The sequence below is a fragment of the Saccopteryx leptura genome, chromosome 8 (genome assembly GCF_036850995.1).
Source record: "Saccopteryx leptura isolate mSacLep1 chromosome 8, mSacLep1_pri_phased_curated, whole genome shotgun sequence".
Classification (NCBI taxonomy): domain Eukaryota; kingdom Metazoa; phylum Chordata; class Mammalia; order Chiroptera; family Emballonuridae; genus Saccopteryx; species Saccopteryx leptura.
Window position 1 is genome coordinate 56,404,018 of NC_089510.1, and position 24,635 is coordinate 56,428,652.

Genomic DNA, 24,635 nt, shown 5'->3' on the forward strand with positions numbered 1-24,635 from the left:
GTGCACACTCATACCTCTAGTCAGTCTTTTGTCCCTTAAGGTGAGTATCTCTCGCCTTCCTTCTCCTAAGCTCCAAGGAACCTTCTACTACTTCTGTAACTTTCTAAATAAATCTGTCCTTATAAAAAAATAATAATGCTGAGGTTATCACTTTGAAACTTTGGGCTTGCCCAGTCAAGGCACATATAGAAGTTGATGCTTCCTGCTTCTCCCCTCATTCTCTCTCTCCTTCCCTTCTCTAAAATAAATTTTTAAAAAGTAATAATAATAAAATTGGGAGTTTTCTTGGCTGCAGAAGTTCCCCTTGAGAAATGAGGGGTCCCAGGCCCACAACAGGCCTCCCAGCCCAGGGTTCCAGTGCCATGAAGAGAAGTCCCAATAACTTCTAGCTGTAAAAACCAACAGGGATTGTGGCTGAGCAAGATGGAGAGCTGTGGGAGTCCCAGGCAGTTCATCCTAAAGGACCCTACCATGACTTACTGGGACTTATTCCCTCTGAGCTCCAGTGCTGGGGTAGTAGCCTGAAAGGAACCAGGGACATAGAGGAGGAACTGGATTGTCTGGCATCAGCTTTTTACCAGATAAAAGTGCTGGCAGGGGCCACTGTTCCTTTTCTGCCATCCCCCTACTTCCCAAACAGAGCTGGTAAGCGGGCACCATGTCTGAATTTCCATCAACCTGGCTCACACTGTTCGCCTTGCCCAGGTGATTCCCTCAACCCCACCCCACCCAACTTGTGGGTCCACTCAAGTCCTTTCTAGGGGCTTTTCCATACAAATGGTCTCTCCTGCCTCATCTCTGGACTTTCCTAAAACCTCTGAAACAAGTCTGTCTGGCCTCTGCATACCCTATACCTCCTGCTAAGTGGTTCCAGTCCTGGCACTAGCAGCAGCCAGCCCTGGTTCACAGCTCAGTCTCTCCTGGGCACCTCGAAGCCCAGCACCAGTAGCAGTAGCAGCCATCTGCATATTATTACTCTTGCAGATGGGGGTTTGCTTTTTCTCTCTCTTTTCTGGGGGCTTCAGGCAGGGCACAGGCAGTGGTTGATCTTAGACATTCCAAGACGCCCAAAGCCAGTGCACCCAGGGGACAGCTTCAGACCATACCAGATTATAAACCTCCATGAACAACACACTCAAGGGGTGGACTTAGTGAGCACCAAAGCCTTATTGAAGCAAGTCCTGCTCCACAGGTATAGCTCCTGCATAGCAGCTTCTCTACTGTAGAAATAGCTGGTCCTTGCAATTGATCAGCCTGGGAATCAACACCTCACAGTGACCCCAACAGCAATCAAGGCTCAACTAAAACAGGACAGTGTACACAGCCCACAAAAGGGCACACCTAGAGCGCTTAGCTCGGGTGATGGGAGAGGCTGTCCCACTGGGCCCTATAAGATACCTACTACAAAGGCAACTTTACCAAGTCTGAGAGATGTAGCAGCTCTACCTAATATATAGAAACAAACATAGGGAAGCAGTCAAAATGCAGTACCTGACTGGTGGTGGCACAGTGAATAGAGTGTCTACCTGGGATGTTGAGCTCCCAGGTTGGAAAACTCAAGGTTGCCAGCTTGAGTATAGGCTCACCGGCTTGATGCCCAAGGTTGCTGGCTTGAGCAAGGGGTCACTGGCTCAGGTGGAGCCCTCTGGTCAAGGCACGCATGAGAACCAATCAATGAACTAAAGTAATGTAGCTATGAGTTCATGCTTCTCTCATCACTCTCCCTTCCTGTCTTTCTTTCTTTGTGCCTCTCTCTTGCAAAAATAAATAAAATGGAAAAAAAAATGCAGAGACAAAGAAACATATCCCAAATGAAACAGGCAAAATCTCCAGAAAAAACACTAAACAAAATGGAGGCAAGCAAACTAACAGATACAGAATTAAAACAATGTTTACAAGGATGCTCAAGGAACTTAGGACACAGTACTATAAAAAAGAACCAGTCAGAAATGAAAGATACACGAACTAAAATGAAGAATAATTTACAGAAAATCAACAGTGGAGTAGATGAAGCTGAGAATCAAAATCAGCGATTTGGAATATAAGAAAGCAAGAAAACACTCATTCAATCTGCCCTGGCCGGATAGCTCCAATGGTTAGAGCATCACCCCAATATGTAAAGGTTGCTGGTTCAATCCCTGGTCAGGGCACTTACAGAATTCCTGTTGCACTCTCTCTCCCTTCCTCTCTCTTTGAAATAAAACAAACAAAAAAACAATCAGAACAGCAGAGAGAAGTGAAGATAGTGTAAGGAGCCTTTGGGACAACTTCAGGTGTACCAACATTCACATCACATGGGTGCCAGAAAAAGAGAGCAAGAAATTGAAAACCTATTTGAAGAAACAATGACAAAAAACTGCCCTACCTGCTTAAGGAAACAGACACACAGAGTATAAAACAATATGAACCCAGAGAGGCCCACACCAAGACACATCATATTAGAATGCAAAGTTTAAATACAAAAAGAGAATCTTAACAGAAGCAAGAGAAAAGCAGTTAGGTAATGTACAGGGAGCCCCCATAAGACTATCAGCTGATTTCTCAACAAAAACTTTGCAGGCCAGAAGGGATTGGCAAAAAATAGTCAAAGAGATGAAAAGCAAGGACCATCTGACCAGGTGGTGGCTCAGTGGACAGAATGTCGATATGAGACGCTAAGGACCCAGGTTCAAAACTCTGAGGTTGCTGGCTTGAGCATGGGATCATGGACAGGTGGGCCCTGGCCAGGTGGTTCAGTGGATAGGGCATCATCCTAGTACACAGAGGCTGCAGGTTCATTCCCCAGTCAGGGAACATATGAGAGGCAGCCAATGTGTGCACAACTAAATAGAACAACTAAATGGAATAATGAGTTGATGCTTCTTTCCCCCCGTCTCCCTCAAACCAATCAAAAAATTAGAAAAAAAAAAGGTAGAAATTGGTAGTTACTGAATAGTCATGGTGATGTAAAGTATAGCATAAGGAATATAGTCAATAATATTCTAATAACTATGTATGGTTTCAGATGGGTATGAGAATTATAAGGATGATCACATTGTAAGTTATATAACGTCTAATCACTGGGCTATACACCTGAAACTAATATATTATGTATGTCAACTGTAATTGAAAAATAAAAAATGGCAAAAGTTTTCTGTCTACGTTCATAATTAAAGGAAATGAGAGGTCAGACAAAAGTAAAGATATACTTTTTATTCCATCTAAGCTTGTATGTACTCTCTGGATTCTAACCATAGACCTTCGGTTGAGAACCCTTGCTTTAGCCAGTATAATCCTTCTTCTCACTTACAGGTTTTAGGTAAGTTAAGACCTAGGATTAGCATTGACCATGGGAAATCAATAAGAAGTCTTCAATGAGAATTTGCCTCAGACCAAAAATTACTCCTTGTTGGCGTCATCTTGTTCTTTTACCTTTGTTTTCCATTTATCATTCCTGTTAGTATTTCTTATAACCAACGTGGCCTGAAATGGACAAATTCTCCCTTGTTTTGCTGTGAATATGAACCAAGTAGAAAAAACCATCCCTGCCCTACAATACCTCTGCCATTAATCCCCAGTTCCAGTACCAACCAGACTATCTAAACTTGAATCCTTCTTCTATTACCTTTCCTTAAGGGACTTTGGGCAAGTCTCTAATCTCTGTGTGCCTCAGTTTTCTCAACTGTAAAATGGGCAAAAGAAGAATATCTATATCATAGAGTTGTAGGCTGTGATAAAAATTTAAAGAAAATACATACATTAACTGGCACATAGTAAATGTTCATAAAAACCACCTATCTGAATTGAAAATAAAAAGGGGACCTGTGGCCCTGGCTGGTTGGCTCAGAGGTAGAACGTCAGCCCGGCATGTGGAAATTCCAAGTTCGATTCCTGGCCAGGGCACACAGGAGAAGCGCCCATCTGCTTCTCCACCCTTCGCCTTCTCCTTTCTCTCTATCTCTCTCTTTCCCTCCTGCAGCCAAGGCTCCATTGGAACAAAGTTGGCCTAGGCACTGAGGATGGCTCCATGGCCTCTGCCTCAGGCACTAGAATGGCTCCAGTGGCAATGGAGCAATGCCCCAGATGGGCAGAGCATCACCCCCTGGTGGGCATGCCCGGTGGATCCCGGTTGGGCACATGCAGGAGTCTGATTGCCTTCCTGCTTCTAACTTTGGAAAAATCCAAAAAATAAAATAAAATGAAAAAGGGAACCCGTGAGTAAAGGGTTAACAAATCTTTTATGCAGGAAACAAACCTTGGTGTCAGCTCACCTTTCCTAGTTCAATTTACTTGGAAACCTTATAGAGGTAGAATGCCACCTGTGTTACTAGGCCACATAGTTTATGGTAAAAATGACACTTATTGGTGAACTGCATTTATACTAAGAGAACTGTTAGTGATGGACAGACATCAAGCAGGAAGTCAAAGCTTGGGGCTTCTGTAAGTGAATTACAATTCTTTTGACTGTGTATGTTTCTTATGAGGACCCCTGGACATTACAACCATGGATTGTTACAATAAATAACTGACTCTCATGGTGCATGAACCACATGGTGGTTACCATAGTCATCTGAGTGGTATCATTTCCAGGCCATCACTTAAGAGCTCTCCAATTAGGACTCTTACTGAATGATATACCTCATGTTGCCCTACTAGCATGCTTTGTTTCCCATTCTATAATCTTTTAAAGTGAAGTTGGTAGCAGGGGTAGCCTATCAAGTTTTGTGAGTCTGATTATCTAGAACAGGGATCCTCAAACTCTGGCCATGAGCCAAATTCAGGCTGCTGTTTTTGTAAATAGTTTTACTAAAACAAAGGCAAGCTCATTTACATATTGTCTATCAATGCTTTCACACAAAAACAGCATAACTGAATTGTTGTGACTGGGAACATACCGGCTGCAAAGCCTAAAATATTTACTATCTGGCCCTTTAGAGGAAAAGTTTGCTTACTGACTCCCAATCTAGATGACTAAGAAATGGTGTCCATTTACTATATTGACTTAAAAAAAAAGTTAGGAACCTACAAGTATTAGCAAATTACACTAATACATTAGAAAATGTGTCAAACTAAGAACACTTTTAGCATCCACATACCTTAGACATGGAGTTTTTCTTGCCTTCTTGTACAACTTCAGACTTTGATGCTGACCCAAATTGAGATTTAGGTGACAAATACCTTAAAATAAAAGTACCAAAGTTTGAATGCTTTGAAAGATAAGTGGTATGTACGCAATATAATAAAACCTCTAGCTATTGATACTGAAGGTTGTCTGGTTGCTTGGTTGAGTTATCAGAAAGAACATGGCCTGTCTCCTTGTCTCGGGTATTTTGGTCTAAATCCAGAGCAAAACTTAAAAGGATGAGTACTGCCCTAGCCAGTGGCAAAGTGAATAGAGCATCTTCCTGAAGTGCCAAGGTTGCTGGCTTAATCCCCAGGATGCCAGCTTAATCCCGAGGGCACCATTTGATTCCAAGGTCAGCGGTTTGATCTCCAGTCAGGACACGTATGAAAAACAATCAATGGGTGCACAACTAAGTAGAACAATGAGTTAATTCTTCTCTCTTAGAAAAAAAAGAAAAGAAAAGAAAAAAAAGCTGAGTATTTCAGGGAAAAACAGCATAAAAGGAAGTGAAAGTCAAAGCTAAACTTTTACTAACTTTAGGAAGACAGAGAAAGGAAGCAAGGAAGGGAGGAAAAGAGAATCATTCATTTGCTGTTCCACTTAGTTATACTCGCTGGCTGCTTCCCACATGTGCCCTGACAGGGGATCAAACCCACAACCTTGGCGTTTTGGGACAACACTCTGACTTAGCTAACCAGCCAGGACAAAGCTAAACTAAACATTTCTTAATTCTCAAAAAATTTCAAAAGGTAGTTAAGCATCAAAACAACCAAGACTGTATATAGTCCAAAAGTACTAGAAATGACATTTTAAATCTGGAGAAAGGATATGTTGAGTTTTTTGGTTTTAATGTCAGAAATTCTATATTTTTTATCATGGAAATATCCATGATTAGATTCTCTACCATTCTGGTATAGAGATTTTTGTTATATACAACATTTTATATCAACTATATATTTAGAGACAAACAGATATATCAACATATCAGCATAACATCCTACCTCTAAATTTCTAAACATCTTTAATAGGCTGTTTACCACTGAAAATACTGATAGCAGTTGCTTCTCGTACGTGCCTTGACCAGGCAAGCCCGGGGTTTTCAACCAGTGACTTTAGCATTCTAGTTTGACACTTTATCCACTGAGCCATCACAGGTCAGGCTGGTAGATATATTTTTAAAATTGTAAGAAATCAAAACATGTACACAGCTATGCTTAAAAATGGCAGAAATCTCCCAAAATGTTGAATATCTTTAAGTCATGGTAACTTTGGGTGATTTTCAAAGAGCAGAGAGCTTTCATTTTTATAATAAAGAAAAAAAAAAGTCTGAATGCAAATAATATGTACAACCGTTATTTCCATTATGCCCAAAGCACCAATAACTAGTACACGTATTTTGAAACATAAAAGCAAAGATCAAAACAGTGAGCAGATACTGATCCAATTTAATCAGTGAAGATTTATGAACTCTCCTAGATATTCTTTACTTGTAATAAATAATATATAAAATACATGCTCATTCTAAAAAACTAAGCAAAAATATAGGAAATATATGTCTTCATCCCTTTCCATTCCTTTTTGCTTCCTTATACATAACCAATTCTTTAAAATGTGTATTTCTATATAGTACACACTATTTTTTTTTAAATTTAGTGAGGCAGACAGACTCTCGTATACACCCCAACCAGGATCCACCAGGAGAGCCCACTAGGAGCAATGCTCTGCCCATCTGGGGCTCTTGCCCATTGAAACAAATTTTTTTTAGTGCCTGAGGCAGAGGCCATGGAGCCATTCTCGGCGCCTGGGGCCAACTTGCTTCAATGGAGCCATGGCTGCAGGGGAGGAGGAGGAGGAGGAGGAGGAGAAAGAGAGAGAGAAAGAGAGAAAGAGAGAGAGAGAGAGAGAGAGATGAGAAGGGGAGGGGTGGAGAAGCAGAGGATCGCTTCTCCTGTGTGCCCTTACCAGGAATTGAACCCAGGACATCCACACACCAGGCTGATGCTCTACTGCTAAGCCAACCAGCACCATTGGCTTATAAAGATATTCTAAGAGGGTATATATCATTCTACCTCATGAGAACAAGTGGTTCTTGTTTCATCAGAGAAGAGTTGCAAGTTACATGTAAGAATCACAATATAGGGGTGGGCAAAAGTAGGTTTCCAGTTGTTGGTATGAAAAAGGCACGCAGGTTACGGTTATTACAATAGCTTTATTAACTTAAAAAAGAATGTCACTCACAACTGTAAACCTTTTGCCCACCCCTGTGTATCATGGTTACAGGAAGAGAAATATTGACTGGGGAAGGGCATGAGTCAACCTTTTGGAAATATTCTGTATCATAAATTTAAAGGATCATTTATACAAATGTAAAAATTTGCCTGACCAGGCCTGACCTGTGGTGGCGCAGTGGATAAAGCATCGACTTGGAAATGCTGAGGTCGCCGGTTCGAAGCCCTGGGCTTGCCTGGTCAAGGCATATATATGGGAGTTGATGCTTCCAGCTCCTCCCCCCCTTCTGTCTCCTCTCTGTCTCTCTCTCCTCTCTAAAATGAATAAATAAAAAAATTTGCCTGACCAGGCGGTGGCGCAGTGGATAGAGCGTCAGACTGGGACACGGAGGACCCAGGTTCGAGACCCCGAGGTCACCAGCTTGAGCGAGGGCTCATCTGATTTGAGCAAAGCTCACCAGCTTGGACCCAAGGTCGCTGGCTTGAGCAAGGGGTTACTCAGTCTGCTGAAGGCCCACAGTCAAGGCACATAAGAGAAAGCAATCAATGAACAACTAAGGTGTCACAACAAAAAACTGATGACTGATGCTTCTCATCTCTCTCCGTTCCTGACTATCCCTACCTATCTCTCTCTCTCTCTCTGTCTCTGTGAAAAAAAGTAAAAATTCACCAAAAAGTACACTCAAGATTGGTTTTCTTTAATATATATATGCTACACTTAAAGTTTAAAAAAAATATATACATTGATTCTTACAGACAGACCTAGAGAGAGAAAAGAGGGATAAGAAAGAGAGAGAGAAAGAGAAAGAGAAACATCAATTCAGTGTTCTACTTATTTATGCTGTAATAGGTTGATTCTTATATGTGCTCTCACCAGCAACCTCAGCATCATGGGACAATGTACTAACCAACTGAGCTACCCAACCAGGACCTTAAAAAATAGTTTTTAAAATTTATATGATCACAAAATCCTTATAATTACCACCTTGCTTAATGGGGGAAATCACTGATTTAAAACTCCCTATGGGGCTACCTCTTTGTCTCTCACCTCACAGATGATTATCCTGAGTTATTTATCTCTTGCATTCAAAAATAGTTTTACCACACACCTGTATCCCTAAACACCTTATTACTTAACACTACATGACTTTGAAACATATGTATATGAAATCATATTACTGTATTCTTCCACTACTTGTTTTCTTCACCCAATATTTTCCTGAATCAAATATGCTTTCTTTTTTTTTTTTTTTTTTTTTGTATTTTTCTGAAGCTGGAAACGGGGAGAGACAGTCAGACTCCAGCATGCGCCCGACCGGGATCCACCCGGCACGCCCACCAGGGGCTACGCCTGCCCACCAGGGGGCGATGCTCTGCCCCTCCGGAGCATCGCTCTGCCGTGACCAGAGCCACTCTAGCGCCTGGGGCAGAGGCCAAGGAGCCATCCCCAGCGCCCGGGCCATCTTTGCTCCAATGGAGCCTTGGCTGCGGGAGGGGAAGAGAGAGACAGAGAGGAAGGAGGGGGGAGTGGAGAAGCAAATGGGCGCTTCTCCTTTGTGCCCTGGCCGGGAATCGAACCTGGGTCCCCCGCAAACCAAGCCGACGCTCTACCGCTGAGCCAACCGGCCAGGGCCCAAATATGCTTTCTTTACCTAGAATTTTGTTCTCCTGTTGGAATATGGGTGCTTCTCATCTTTACTATTATGAATAGTCCTGCTGGGAACATTCCTATACTTGTTTTCTGAGGTTTCTTTAGTATCCATACTCCAGAGTTACACAGTATCAACATTTTATACTCCCCCCCAGGCTTGTTAAGAATTCCTTATACTAGCCTGACGAGGCAGTGGCGCAGTGGATAGAGCGTCAGACTGGGATGCTGAGGACCCAGGTTCGAGACCCCGAGGTCACCAGCTTGAACGCGAACTCATCTGGTTTGAGCAAAGCCCACCAGCTTGAACCCAAGGTCGCTGGCTCCAGCAAGGGGTTACTCGATCTGCTGAAGGCCCGCAGTCAAGGCACATATGAGAAAGCAATCAATGAATAACTAAGGTGTTGCAACAAAAAACTAATGATTGATGCTTCTCATCTCTCTCTGTTCCTGTCTGTCTGTCCCTGTCTATCCCTCTCTCTGACTCACTCTCTGTCTCTGTAAAAAATAAATAAATAAAATTTAAAAAAAAATCAATGACAAATAGGTAAAGGGTGAGGGTGATATTTATATTCAATGGGACACTTGAATCCATGTAAACACAATAAATTAAAATTAATAAAAATTAAAAAAAGAGGAATCATCAAGAGTTCATATAAAATTTTAAAAAAATAAATAACAAAGAAAGAATCCTCAAGGCAGCTAGGGAAAGAAGAACATAACATATCGTATTAAAGGAAAGCCCATCTGATTATCATCGAACTTTTCAGCAGAAACTCTACAAACCAGAAGAGAGTAGACCAAACATTCAAAGTACTGAAAGAGAAGAATTACCAAACAAGGACACTGTATCCATCAAAGTTTAAATACCAAGAAGAATAAAAACTTTTACAGATACACAAAAGCTGAGAGGGTGTTAGGGCAAAATGTATCCTCAGGGCTTAAAACTGCCCTCTCCCAACCCTTCCGTAGTCAGTATATGATGAACTGTACTTAACTTTAAGTTAACCAAACAGGAGCCTGTTACCACAGGAGGCAGGAACCAAAACAGACCCGTTACCAATGGAGGCAAGAACTGAAACAGAAGACCACAAGCCCAGGCCAGGGGCCTGGTAACCAGCATCAACAGAAATTGCCAGAAGGAGGCAGCAGAGTATAAAATGAACCATCCCACCCCTGCTCGGGACTGACTCTTATGAGACTCATCCCACCTGCACCCAGGTGTTTGCAATAAATCTTTCCTACACTTTGGCCTCTGCGTGGTTGATGTGGCTCCTGCCGGGTACCGGACCTTTCATTTGGTGCAGAAACCTGGGAGACCTATGGTAGTGGATCGGGTCGTTACTGCAGGGCTCCAGACCCCTTCCAGGTCTCCTTTGGACCAGGCAGGAAGATCTTCAACTTCCGGATACTGGGACTTGTCACTCCCTCTTGTCTGCCTGCACCCCATCAACAACAGTGGTCACTCATTCACGGGGTGAGTCTCTTTTCCCTACTCCTGTCAGGCTGCTCTGTCTTTTAACCAGGACCAGGTCCCCCATCACTCCCAGTGACTCGGGAAATCCAGTGCTGGTCAGAGCAAGCCCTATACAGGTGAGTTGCACTATCCTCTGCACCTACTTTAGGAACGGGGATGCCCTTTTCCTGAGTAAGGTGCTCTGTTTAAGGAAGGGAAGAGGCTTAGACTCTCCTCACCATGGGGAATGCTCCATCTGCTATTCCCCGAACTACACCCTTGGGCTGTCTCCTTAAAAATCCTACAGACTCTTGGGTTGGCCCAAGACCTCTGGTCTAAGCAATACAGTTTGGCCGCAGTATATGCTGTACAATGGGTCCCACTGGCCAGAGAATGCGACTTTTGATTTAAACATTCTTACTGACCTTGACAACTTTTGCAGATGAGAGGAGAAATGGTCTGAGGTCCCCTACATCCCAGCCTTCTTTGCACTCAGATCATGACCCTCACTCTGTGACTCCTGCTCTCCTTCCCAAATTTTTCTAGTACTTAACATAAATTTCATCTCCCAATCAGGACCCAACATAGGGCACAAGCTGCATAGGCTGGAAGACAGCCCTCAAATGTCTCAAGAAGACCTTTTAAACCTTGCCTAAGGTCTTTCATAACTGAGATGAGAAGGCAAAGAAACAGAAGGTAGCTGAATATCCAATGCTAGCTGGCCTCTGCCATCAAGGGCCCACAGACCCAATACTGGAGCACTAAGAGTGCTCCTAAAAACAAACATCATCCCATTAACACCGCGCCAGGTGCTTACTTTAACCCTTTGAGTAGTGAGTTTTTTTCATGCTTGCTGACCCCTGGGAGTGAGTTTTCTTTCAAAAAATGAAATTAGTTGCAGTTACAGTTTTATTAACTTAAAATCATGTTTGTTTGATAACCAATTTATGGAAATAAGCCTTTTTTAAATGTTGCCTCACACATTTTTTTTTTTTCCTTTTTTCTTTTTACAGAGACAGAGAGTCAGAGAGAGGGACAGATAGGGACAGATAGGCAGGAGAGAGGTGAGAAGCATCAATCATCAGTTTTTCATTGTGACATCTTAGTTGTTCATTGATTGCTTTCTCATATGTGCCTTGACCGTGGGCTTTAGCAGACCAAGTGTAACCCCTTGCTCAAGCCAGCAACCTTGGATCCAAGCTAGTGAGCTTTTTTTGCTCAAACCAGGTAAGCCTGCACTCAAGTTGGCGACCTCGGGGTCTCGAACCTGGGTCCTCCATCCACATCCCAGTCCGACGCTCTATCCACTGTGCCACTGCCCGGTCAGGTACCTTACACATTTTAAAAATAAAAAATATTTGTTATGATTGTACTCCTAATGGTCAGGAGGCACGAGGACGTACATGAATGTTCATACTACTCAAAGAGTTAAATGTTGCAATGAAGATTACTGGCCCAACAAGTGCCTTAATCCAGACCAGCCCCCAAAGCCTTGTCCCTTTTGCAGTGGAAGTCAGACTGTAATCTGACCTCTCTAGATAAGACCCCATTCCTTCCCAGGCTGGTTGGCCCCTCCTTTCCAGAGCTGACAGGCCTGGCCGCTGAAGACTGAAGGTGCCTGAGGACAAACACCCTGACAATCATCACATCTTATGAACCTTGGGCAAACTTGATGGCGACAGGTAAGCTCATTTCTTTCCTTATAGATACTGGGGCAACCTACTCTGCCTTACCGGAGTACAAAGGTCTCCTCCAACAGTCTATGGTCTCTGTTGTGGGGGCTGATGGCCAAATTTCCCAACCCATGTCGACCACACTTCTATAACGCACGCTGGGATCCCTCACTTTCACACATGCCTTTTTAACTTCTCCCCTTCTGTCCCACCCCGTTAACAGGCTGAGATATCTTGTCCAAGGTACAGCCACCTTGTCCTTTTCCAGCTTAGGGACAGAGAGTTCCACTCACCCACTCTGCCTCTTTCAGGAGCCAGACACTCACCAGGAGAAATGCTTCCCAGTGTCTCCAAGCTTGTAAACCCCCTCATATGGGGACCCCCCCCCCCGCTTATTGTGAGGTCAGTTGGCAATGGGGGAAAGTCAGTCACATGGAGAACCAGGTCTGGGGACTTTGGCTGGAATGACCCACACCCATGACCACCAAAAGAAATGGCCCAGGAGCATTCTGAAAAAGAACAACTGTCTGTCAGCCAATGAAATTTCGCCACCCACCACCACCCTACCAACACTATAAATTTACAACTTCCCTGGCCCCGACTTCCCTGGCCCCGGTCTTGTGGACCAGTGAACCTCGCCCGGGAGCGCTCTAAATAAACCTTTTGCTTGTCCACACTTGGTGGCTACGTCCTTCTTTCTTCCTCGGTGGAAAATACCTTACACTTCTAACAGTAAAGCTCCATTAGTCCTTCTGTATGAATTCATGTTCCATAGGCCGTACTTCATACCAACTTCCTCCATCCTCATGGCCACCCTGAGGACTCCTTCAGATGCCTTCCCCTGTACATTTATTACATAAATTCCCTAAAGTATTCCATTTGTTGCTGCAGTTATGATACTACTGTGAACATCTCTCATTGGGGGACAACTCTTAACACCATTAACTAAACAGGGGGAAACCCTAAACCTACTGCTTTCTTTCTCTATACTGTAAGCCTCTGTGTTTTTCTCAGCTCTTCTTTTTCTTGCTGCTGATTTCCCTATGTGCCTGGTAATCCTTGGTCTATTTATATTTTAGAGAGAAGGATTGAGGAACTGGTGTGGATTTCCTCTGCTATTATTAAAAGTTGGTCTCTTCCCCGTAACTCTGTCACTTCAGTGGATGCTGACTGAGCCCTGTGTGTAGGGCAGGATGCCTTGGTTGGCTGGCTCGCTTCCTCCAGGGTGAACCTGTGCTCAGGCTTTGGGTGCCCTGTGCCAGAGGAGTGCCTTCCTCTGGGAAGACTACTCCATCCAGAAGCCTTGGCTTTCCCCAGGTCATTTGTTCCCTTAGCTATCTGGATTTTCAGCTGAGGATTAATGCCAGGCTGCCTATGATCTATGTGGGGGTGGGTGAAGCTGATAGGAGTACCAACAGCAGAGTTTCAGGTACAGACCTTCAATTATCCCCACTGTCTTCAGCCCACTCTTGTACCTGCTGGCCTAGAGCCCGGAGCCACCAGGTGTAACAGGGCACATTGACTCTCTAAATTCCTACAAGCAGCACTACCCAAGCTCACTTAGCTTCTACTCTTAATAGGTCACACATTCTGTTTTTGTGCTTCTCTTCTTCAGACCCTGCAACCTACAGTTATTTATACACGACTCCTAATGAATAGGATAAGAGCACTAATAAATCAACCATAGGCCAGTTTGTCCTTATGCAGACTCAAGAAGGATACCAGCCAATGTCACAACAGGTTTAAAGTTCTTTTCTTCTAGGTTGTCTGTAATGTCCTATGACCCCCAGGAAGTAGCAAAAGAGAAACTGCACCCTCTTTCCCTCTTTCTTTCTTTATTATAACCAATAAGACAAGAATGTTAGGGCAAAATGTACCCTACCCTCAGGGCTTAAAACTGCCCCCTCCCAGCCCTTCCTCAGTCAGTACATGATGAACCATACTTAACCTTTTACTTGACCAATCAGGAACCTGTTACCACATGAGCCCATTACCAATGGAGGCAGGAGGTGAAACAGCAGAAGGATCCCATTACCAATGGAGGCAGGAACCAAAACAGACCCGTTACCAATAGAGGCAAGAACCGAAACAGAAGACCACAAACCCAGGCCAGGGGCCTGGTAACCAGCATCAACAGAAATTGCCAGAAGGAGGCAGCAGAGTATAAAATGAACCATTGCACCCCTGCTCCGGACTGACTCTTACGAGACTCAGCCCACCTGCACCCAGGTGTTTGCAATAAATCTTCTTTCCTACACTCTGGCCTCTGCATGGTTGATGCGACTCCTGCCGGGTCCCGGACCTTCAGAGGGGACCTGTGGTGGCGCAGTGGATAAACGTCAACCTGGAATGCTGAGGTCACTGGTTTGAAACCCTGGGCTTGCCTGGTCAAGGCACATAGGGGAGTTGATGCTTCCTGCTCCCTCCCACTCCCTACTTCCTCCCTCCCTCTTCTCTCTAAAATAAATAAAATCTTAAATAACAAAAGCTGAGGGAATTTATCACCAGAAAACATTCAAGGGGAGTTATCCTACCTGATATAAAGAACAAAAACCCACAAAACTACAAGTGAAAGCTCCAACAAACTTACAATATAAACAAAGATAGATTATAATCTGACAACAAAAGCATAAAAAGGGAGGGGATAAAAGTCTGAATTAGCAAGGGAGAATGGAGAGTAGAGGCATTGACAAGATAAAGGACTAGTGTACTTTTTTCTCAATAACATAATGGTAACCACCTGACTAGGTGGTGGCACAGTGGATAGAGCATCAGACTGGAATGCAGAAGTCCCAGGTTCGAGACCCTGAGGTCGCCAGCTTGAGTGTGGGCTCATCTGGTTTGAGCAAAGCTCACCAGCTTGGACCCAAGGTCGCTGGCTCGAGCAAGGGGTTACTTGGTCTGCTGTAGCCCCAAGGTCAAGGCACATATGAGAAAGCAATCAATGAACAACTAAGGTGTCGCAACGAAAAACTATTGATGCTTCTCATCTCTCCATTCCTGTCTATCTGTCCCTATCTATCCCTCTCTCTGACTCTCTGTCTCTGTAAAAAAAAAAAAACTCCCCCAAAATAAAAGTCCAGAACAAGATGGCTTCACTAGTGAATTCTACCAAACACTCAAAGAAGAACTGTTACCTATTCTTCTCAAAGTCTTTCTAACACATTTTATGAGGCCAACATTATCCTTATACCAAAACCTGGTAAGAACAATTCAAAAACACCAAACAAAACAAACAAAATAACCCCTACAGACCAATATCTCAATCCTAAACAAAACAGTAGCAAATCATATGCAACAATATAATAAAAAAATACAAAATATATTATAATACATCACTATCAAGTGGAATTTATTCCAGAAGCACAAGGATGATTCAACATTCGCAAATTGATCAACGTGATACAGCACATTAACAAAACAAAAATCATGATTCTATCAATAGATGCAGAAAATGCATTCTGTGAGATACAACAACCACGTATTATTAAAACACTCAATAAAATAGGTACAGAAGTAAAATACCTCAACATAATAAAGACCATATATGACAATCCATCAGCAAGTATCATACTCAATGGTAAAAAACTGAAAGCTTTTCTTCTAAAATCAGAACACTGATTTAGAATCAGAAAAGGCAAAAATGCTGACTTTCATCATTCTTATTTAACATAGCTCTGTATGTCCTAGCCAGAGTAATCAGGCAAGAGAAAGAAATAAAAGGCATACATACAGGGAAAGAAGAAGTAAAGGTATCACTTTTTGCAGATGATGTGATTCTGTATATAGAAAAAACCCAAAGATTGCACCAAAAAACTATTAGAAACAATAAACAAATACAGTCAAGTCACAGGATCCAAAACCAATATACAAAAGTCCACTTTCTTATATGCCAATAATGAAACCTCAGAAAATGAATTGAAAAAAATAAGTCCTTTCACAATTGCAACAACAAAAAAATTACTTAGGAATAAACTTACAAAGGATACGAAGGACCTATATGCTGAAAACAACAAAGCATTATTAAAAGAAACTGAAAAAGGACACAATGAAATGGAAAGATGTTTCACGGTCTTGGATTGGAAGAATAAACCCAGTTTGAATGGTCATAATACCCAAAGCAATATATAGATTTAATGCAATCCCCATTAAAATCTCCTTGTAATTTTAAAAAAAGAAATAGAACAAAAAAACCCCATCAGATTTGTACAGAATCAGGAAAGACCCCAAATAGCCAAAGCAACCCTGAGCAATAAGAACAAAGCCAGAGGGGAAAAACAACAACAACAACAAAAAAACAAAGCCAGAGGCATCACACTATCTGACTTCAAGTAATACTACAGAGCCACCATAATCAAAATAGCATGGTATTGTCAGAAAAACAGATATACAGACCAATGAACAGAATTGAGAGCCCAGAAATAAAACCTGGTAAGAACCAGGTGGATAAAGTGCTGACTTGAAATGCTGAGGTCAACAGTTCGAAACCCCAGGCTTGCCTAGTCAAGGCAACTGCTTCTTGCTCCTCCCTCCTTTTCTCTCTCTAAAATCAATAAATAAAATCTTAGAAAAAAAAAGACAAGAACCCTCCCCCCCCACATAATATATATATATATGGGCAAATATCTTTGATAAAGGAGCCAAAAACACAAAATAAAAAAAGCCTTGCTTGACCAGACGGTGGCACAGAGGAGAGAGCGTCAGACTGGGACATGGAGGACCCAGGTTCGAAACCCTGAGGTCACCAGTTTGAGTGTGGGCTCATCTGGTTTGAGCAAGGCTCACCAGATTGAGCGCAAGGTCACTGGCTTGAGCAAGGGGTCACTCGGTCTGCTGTAGCTTCCCGGTCAAGGCACATATAAGAAAGCAATCAATGAATAGCCAAGGTGCTGCAATGAAGAATTGATGTTTCTCATTTCTCTCCCTTCCTGTCTGTCTCTATCTGTCCCTCTCTCTGCCTCAAAAAAAAAAAAAAAAAAAAAAGATGTCAAGAAAAGAAAGCCTCTTTAATAAATGGTGCTGGGCCTGACCAGGTGGTGGCACAGTGAATAGAACATCGGACTGGGACGCGGAGGACCCAGGTTCAAGACCCTAAGGTCACCAGCTTGAGCACGGACTCATCTGGCTTGAGCAAAAGCTCACCAGCTTGGACCCAAGGTCGCTGGCTCCAGCAAGGGGTTACTCGCTCTGCTGAAGGCCTGCGGTCAAGGCACTTATGAGAAAGCAATCAATGAACAACTAAGGTGTCTCAACAAAAAACTGATGATTGATGCTTCTCATCTCTCTCCGTTCCTGTCTGTCTGTCCCTACCTATCCCTCTCTCTCTGACTCTCTATCTCTGTGAAAAAAAAAAATTAAAATAAAAAATAAATAAATAAATCAACGGCACTGGGAAATTGGAAAGCCACATGCAAAAGAATAAAATGTAACTGGTTTGTCCCCTTGCAGGAAAATTAATTCAAAATGGATCAAAGACCTACATATAAGATCTGAAACAATTAATTATAAGAAAACAGGAACTAAACATATGAACCTTGCCTATAGAAAACACTTTATGAATTAGACCCCAAAGGCAAGGAAAGTAAAGGCAAAAATAAATGAATGGGACTATATCAAACTAAAAAGCTTGTGCACAGCAAAAAGGAACTGGCAACAAAATAAAAAGGAAGCCAACCAAATGGGAGCTGATATGCACAAACAACAGATCCAACAAAGGGTTAATATCCAAAATATATAAAAACTCAAAGCTCAACAATAAACAACCCATTTAAGAAATAACAGGGAGAGGACCTGAACAGACACTTCTCTCATGAAAACATACAAACAACAAATAGATATACGAAAAGATGCTTATCTTTGTTATTAGAGAAATGCAAATCAAAATTATAAGAAACCACCTCATACCAGTTAGATTGAATGTTGTCAACAAAACAGGTAATAACAAGTGTTGGAGAGGTTGTGGAGAAAAAAGAACCCTCATTCACTGGTGGGAACATAAACTGGTACAACCATTATTGAAGACAGTATGGCAGTTCCTCAAAAAATTAAGAACAGAGTTGCCATATGACCCAGAAATCCCTCTACTGGATATCTACCCAGAAAACTTGAAAACATTTGTACACAAAGATATATGCACCCCCATGTTCATCGCAGCATTACTCAGTGGTTAAGACATGGAAACCAAAGTGTTCCTTGATAGAGAATCAAATAAAGATGTAGTACACATAATGGAATACTACTCAGTTGTTAAGAAATGATGAAATAATTGCCATTTGTGACATGAATGGACCTTGAGAGTATTTTGCTAAGTGAAATAAGTAAATCGGAAAAAGTCAAGAAGTATATGTTTTCCTACACAGATGGGACAAAAAATTCATGGATACAAACAAAATTGAAGTGATTACCAGAGGGAGGGGTGGAGAACGGGGGTGGAGTGAGGGTATGTGGGGTCAAATACAAGCGGTGATGGACAAAGATTTGACTTTGGGTGCTGGGCACACAAAGCAATGAACAATGAGATGTTCACATGAAACCTATGTGTTCTTGTGGACCAATATCACCCCATTAAATTTAATTTCAGAAAAAAAATTTAATTTCAAAATCAAAATAAATTAAGTGAAATTTAAAAAAATCTTCAGTAAAAAATAAAGTGCATTTGGTAGCATTTAGTATTCTATTTTTGTGTGTGTGTGACAGAAACAGAGAGAGGGACAGACAGAGACGGACAGACAGGAAGGGAGAGATGAAAAGCATCAATTCTTTGTTGCAGCCCTTTAGTTGTTCATTGACTGCTCTCTGATGTGCCTTGATTGGTGGTGGGGGGGGGGGCATCCTACAGCAGCGTGAGTGACCCCTTGCTCAAGCTAGTGACCTTGAACTTTAAGCCAGTGACCATGGATGTTGGAGCCGATCCAACCTTGCTATCTGACACAGTCACAGCAGGAAAGAAGCATCTGCATATCATATGTTTGTTGGGTCATATCTGGGCATTTCCTTAGGCAATTCTTTCCTATTAGGGTTATGTGCATTCACTATTGGGACGGGTCCACGGTATGATGTCAACAATACTGTACTTTCCCAAGCTGCTTGAGACCCTAAGGTCAACCAGTCTGTGAATATGTCTCTCCAGAATTACTCCAAAAGTAACCACATGAATATCTCCTTGACCACTCAAGCCCCCTGGTGTTCCCTTTAAGAAAATTTACCAGCAACTCCAAAAACAAGAGCTAGAGGCAGTTATCAAGGCAATTATACTTCCCACTGTCAAAGCTGTTCCCCTCAGGAGTTTCCTGAAGAAACCCCGGCTAAAGAATATAACCCTCTTGCCTAAACCCATAGACATAGGAGACTAGCTATGGTATCCCCCGAAAAGGGCTAGGTCTGTAGGAAAACTCCCTCCTAAAAATCATATTATAAGAAAATAGGTTGTGACTTATGAATAGGTGGGAAACAGAGGCTAAACACAAAAGCACCTTTAGCCTTGACCTAACCGATTGCTTAAGCTCCCTTAGCCTTTTCATACTATAGAAGAATAGAAAAACTTTCCATTCCTCTTACAAACCTGACCTTCAGGTAGTGGAACACTCTGAGAAAAATAAAGTTAGAACTCAACTAGTAGATGAAAGTAGTAGACAAACATAATTTTACTAGACAATAGGCCAGGGGTTGGAATCTTTTTGGCTGAGAGCCATGAATGCCACATATTTTAAAATGTAATTCTGTGAGAGCCATACAACAACCCGTGTATGCTATGCATTATCCAATAAAAATTTGGTGTTGTCCCGGAGGACAGTTGTGATTGGCTCCAGCCACCCGCAACCATGAACATGAGTGGTAGGAAATGAATGGATTGTAATACATGAGAATGTTTTATATTTTTAATGTTATTTTCTTTTTTATTAAAGATTTGCCTGCGAGCCAGATGCAGCCATCAAAAGAGCCACATCTGGCTCATGAGCCATAAGTTCCCGACCCCTGCAATAGGCCATTAGGTAAAGCAGTTATTAATCAATAGTGACCTTTTAGAAGCCTGTGTAAGTCTGATGCCAATATTGTTGTTGCTGCTCAAGGTATTGTGTAACTGTACTTAGAATGGCTTACCACCTGATTTATAGCTTAAAGAAATGTACTAGGCCCTGGCCAGTTGGCTCAGTAGTAGAGCGTCGGCCTGGTGTGCAGAAGTCCCGGGTTCGATTCCCGGCCAGGGCACACAGGAGAGGTGCCCATCTGCTTCTCCACCCCTTCCCCTCTCCTTCCTCTCTGTCTCTCTCTTCCCCTCCCGCGGCGGAGGCTCTATTGGAGCAGGGATGGCCCGGGCGCTGGGGATGGCTCCTTGGCCTCTGCCCCAGGCGCTAGAGTGGCTCTGGTCGCAGCGGAGCGATGCCCTGGAGGGGCGGAGCATCGCCCCCTGGTGGGCAGAGCTTCGACCCCTGGTGGGCGTGCCAGGTGGATCCCAGTCGGCACATGCAGGAGTCTGTCTGTCTCTCCCCGTTTCCAGCTTCGGAAAAATACAAAAAAAAAAAAAAAAAAAAAAAAAAAGAAATGTACTAACCTCTTCCTAGATAATTCATCCATATTAAAGCAAAAATAACTATTAATGTATTCTACATAACATGTGATTATAACTTAGTGTATAAAAATAAAGCTATATTAGCCATTGGCAGAGATGCCTGGCAGATGAACTAGAGTTTTGCTCTCTCACTCATTACTCGTCAACACCATACATTCCTTTGGGGACCCCTGGACAAGCTGGAGCTGGACTCCAGCACATAGAGTCATGTCTATGATCCCATGCTCAAGCCAGCGACCCCACGCTCAAGCCAGTGAGTTCGTGCTCAAGCTGGTGACCTCAGGGTTTCAAACCTGGGTCCTCCACGTCCCAGTCTTATCCATTCACCCTTCAATGAACATTTGAGCTGTTTCCACCTTCTGGCTATTTGAAAGGCTGACACAAACATTTTCATACAATTATTTATTAAAATATTTCTTTTCAATTATTCCAGACAAATATCTAAGAGTGGAATGCTAAATCATGTCAATTCCATTAAACTTTTTAAGGATCAAACTGTTTTCCACAGTGGCTGCACCATTTTACATTCCCACCATAGGATCATAATTTTTCCATTATACATCTTAACCAACATTTGTTATTTTCCCTTTCTTAAAAACCTGATTATAGACATTCTAGTGAGTGTGAGGCGGTTATCTCATTGTGTTTTCTACATTTTCCTAATGACTAATGATGTTGAGCATCTTTTTATGTGCTTACCGGCCATTTGCATATCATTGGAGAAATATCTATTTGTCCTTTGTCCATTTTTTGTCTTTCTTGTTGAGTGATATAAGAATTCTTTTTTTTTTTTACTCAGTGAAAGGAGGGGAGGCAGAGAGACAGACTACCACATGTGCCCCAACCGGGATACACTTGGCAGCCCACCAGGGGATGATGCTCTGCTCATCTGGGGTGTTGCTCCATTGCTCAGCAACTGAGCTCCTCTTAGGGCCTGAGGTGGAGACCATGGAGCCATCCTCAGTACCTGGGCCAACTCTCTCCAATCAAGCCATGGCTGTTAAGTGAGGGGGAGAAGGAAAAGGGAAAGTGAGAGGGAGAAAAAGGGGGAGAGGGGGAGGGAGGGAGGGAGGGAGGGAGAGAGAGAGAGAGAGAGAGAGAGAGAGAGGAGAGAAAACGAGAGGGAGAGACGTCAAGAAGCAGATGGGTGCTTCTCTTGTGTGCACTGACCAGGAACTGAACCCAGGACATCCATGCCAGGCTGATGCTCTCCCGCTGACCCAGCCAGGGCCAAGAATTCTTTATACAGCCTGACCAGTGGTGGCACAGTGGACAGTGTTGACCTGGGACACTGAGGTCCCAGGTTTGATACATCAAGGTCGCCAGCTTGAGTGCAGGCTAGTCTGGCTTGAGTGCAATATCATCGACATGATCCCAAGGTCGCTGGCTTGAGTAAGGAGTCACTGGATCAGCTTGAGCCCCCCCAAATCAAGGCACGATGAAAAGTAATCAATGAACAACTAAAGAGACGCGGGTTGATGCTCATCTTCTCTCTCCTCCCAGCCCTCTCTCAAAATAAATAAACAAACAAATTCTTTGTATATTCTAGAGACTAACCCACATCTGTTTTTATCTTTAATCCACTATTTTTTCAATTTCTGCTTTTTAAAAAAATTATTTATTTATTTATTTATTTTTTACAGAGACAGAGACTGAGTCAGAGAGAGGGATAGACAGGGACAGACAGACAGGAACGGAGAGAGATGAGAAGCATCAATCATTAGTTTTTCATTGTGCGTTGCAACACCTTAGTTGTTCATTGATTGCTTTCTCATGTGTGCCTTGACTGTGGGCCTTCAGCAGACCGAGTAACCCCTTGCTGGAGCCAGCGACCTTGGGTTCAAGCTGGCAACCTCAGGGTCTCGAACCCGGGTCTTCTGCATCCCAGGTCCGACGCTCTATCCACTGCACCACCGCCTGGTCAGGCTCAATTTCTGCTTTTAAATTCACGTTTATTAAAATTTATTTGGTCCACACACCTACAGGGGGTCCTCGGGTTACAACAGTCTCAACATATAATGTTTTGAGTTTATCACACTCCCATAAAAAGTTTTAAAAATTGAGATGTGTTTCAACTTACACCGTTAGTGTCATACTTAACAGACCACGCAGAACTAATTTAGTTATGCGTGGTACAAGAATACGCAATAATGTGGCATATGAGTGAGGGAGTTGGCGTCCTCCAGTCCACTTACTTACACCATTTTAGACTGTTAAAAGCGCAAGCATTCTGTTTCTGTTAGGCTAGGTAGGGTGTGTTTCAATTTACACCAAAATTAGGGTTATGTCACTATTGTAGGAATGGAACTATGTTGTAAACCAAGGACCCCCTGTATTTAATTCTTTTTTTATTTTTTAAAGATTTTATTTATTCATTTCAGAGAAAAGAGAAGAGGAGAGGAGCAGGAAATATCAACTTCCCTGTGTGCCTTGACCAGGTAAGCCTAGTGTTTTGAACTGGCGACCTCAGCACTCCAGGTCAACGCTCCATCCACTGTATCACCACAGGTCAGGCCATACCTTCTTTTTTTTTTTTTAAGATTTTATTTATTCATTTTAAAGAAATAAAGAAGAGGGGAGGAGCAGAAAGCATCAACTCCCATATAGATTCTATTTATTGATTTCAGAGAGATTAAGGGAGGGGGGAGGGAGAAAGAAAGAGAGATAGAGTGGGAGGAGGAGTAGGATGCATCAACTTGATATAGATGCTTCATGTATGTGGCCTGACTAAGCAAGCCTAGGACTTCAAACTGGCGACCTCAGTGACCCAGGTTGATGCTTTATCCACTGCGCCACCACAGGCCAGGTCAAAATATATATTTAGATGCACGGAGATTTATGTTACATGTTTAAGCAGAAATTTTTATGATTATGCAATTTCTCTGCTTTTCTCCTTATAATGGTTTTTCTTTTAATAGCAACCACTTCATTTAACTCTGCCTCTACCTTAAATCTAAGTGTTCTCATACCACATCACCACCCCAAATCCAAAATTTCTATGAATTCTAGCCTGACTCAGCAGTGGCACAGTGGATAGATAGAGCATCAGACTGGGATGCAGAGGACCCAGGTTCAAAACCCCAAGGTCACCCACCGGCTTGAGTATGGGCTCACAAGCTTGAGTGCAGGGTTGCTGGCTTGAGCATGGGATCATAGACATGACCCCATGGTTGCTGGCTTGGGCCCAAAGGTCACTGGCTTGAACAAGGGGTCACTCACTCTGCTGGAGCCCCGGGTCAAGGCCCATATGAAAAAGCAGTCAATGAACAACTAAGGAGCCGCAATGAAGAATTGATGCTTCTCATCTCTCTTCCTTCCCATCTGTCTGTGCCAATCTGTCCCTCTCTCTGTCACACACACACAAACACACACACACAGACACACACACACTCCTATGAATTCTGGAAAGAAGCAAAGTACCTGCACATATTTAACCAGTTGAACGAAAAGTCTTTATATGTTTAAAGTCTAGATTGTGGTTATTAAACTTTTCCAACTATGAATTACCATTGGAATACTTATATCCTCATAAAGTCATCAATTCTACCTGCTGCAGGAAGGGCGTTGTAGGGAAGCTAAACCATTACTCCATGCTTTTTGTATAGCAGGGAGGACGTAATGCATAAATTGGCAAAAAGAGGGCGGATGAATGACCTAGATGCCAAATTATAAATTCCTTCCATGAGGATGACCTTTTATCTAAACCAAGGAGGAAAAAAATCCAACTGGTTCATTTTGAGAAAATGGGGACATCGTGGAAACCCTAAACAATCAAGATTTAAAAAGAAAAAAAAAAATACTTCATAGCTCTCTTCATGCGAGCCAGGAATCTAAACTAGTGAGTAGCTCTCTTCTTTTCACTTTACATCAATCTCAGACCATCTGGAGGGTTTTAATGCAGAGTGCATGAACCAAATTTTGGTAGTCAGTGGACTTTATGAACAAAAAGCACTGGCA

At 42.7% G+C, this 24,635-nt stretch overlaps 1 protein-coding gene and 1 long non-coding RNA gene across 2 annotated transcripts in view; one reads left to right on the forward strand and one right to left on the reverse strand.

Moving 5' to 3' along the window:
• RNF168 (ring finger protein 168) overlaps positions 1–24,635 on the reverse strand; it is a 47,474-nt gene that overhangs the window by 7,064 nt on the left and 15,775 nt on the right. Inside the window, exon 7 of the mRNA XM_066346815.1 lies at positions 5,076–5,157. Coding sequence (XP_066202912.1) covers positions 5,076–5,157 — 82 coding nt within the window. The remainder of the gene's footprint in view (positions 1–5,075; positions 5,158–24,635) is intronic.
• Positions 10,171–14,485, forward strand: LOC136379450 (uncharacterized). The gene is made up of 3 exons (XR_010746775.1): positions 10,171–10,457; positions 11,997–12,118; positions 14,077–14,485. It is a non-coding gene; the product is annotated as an uncharacterized lncRNA (long non-coding RNA).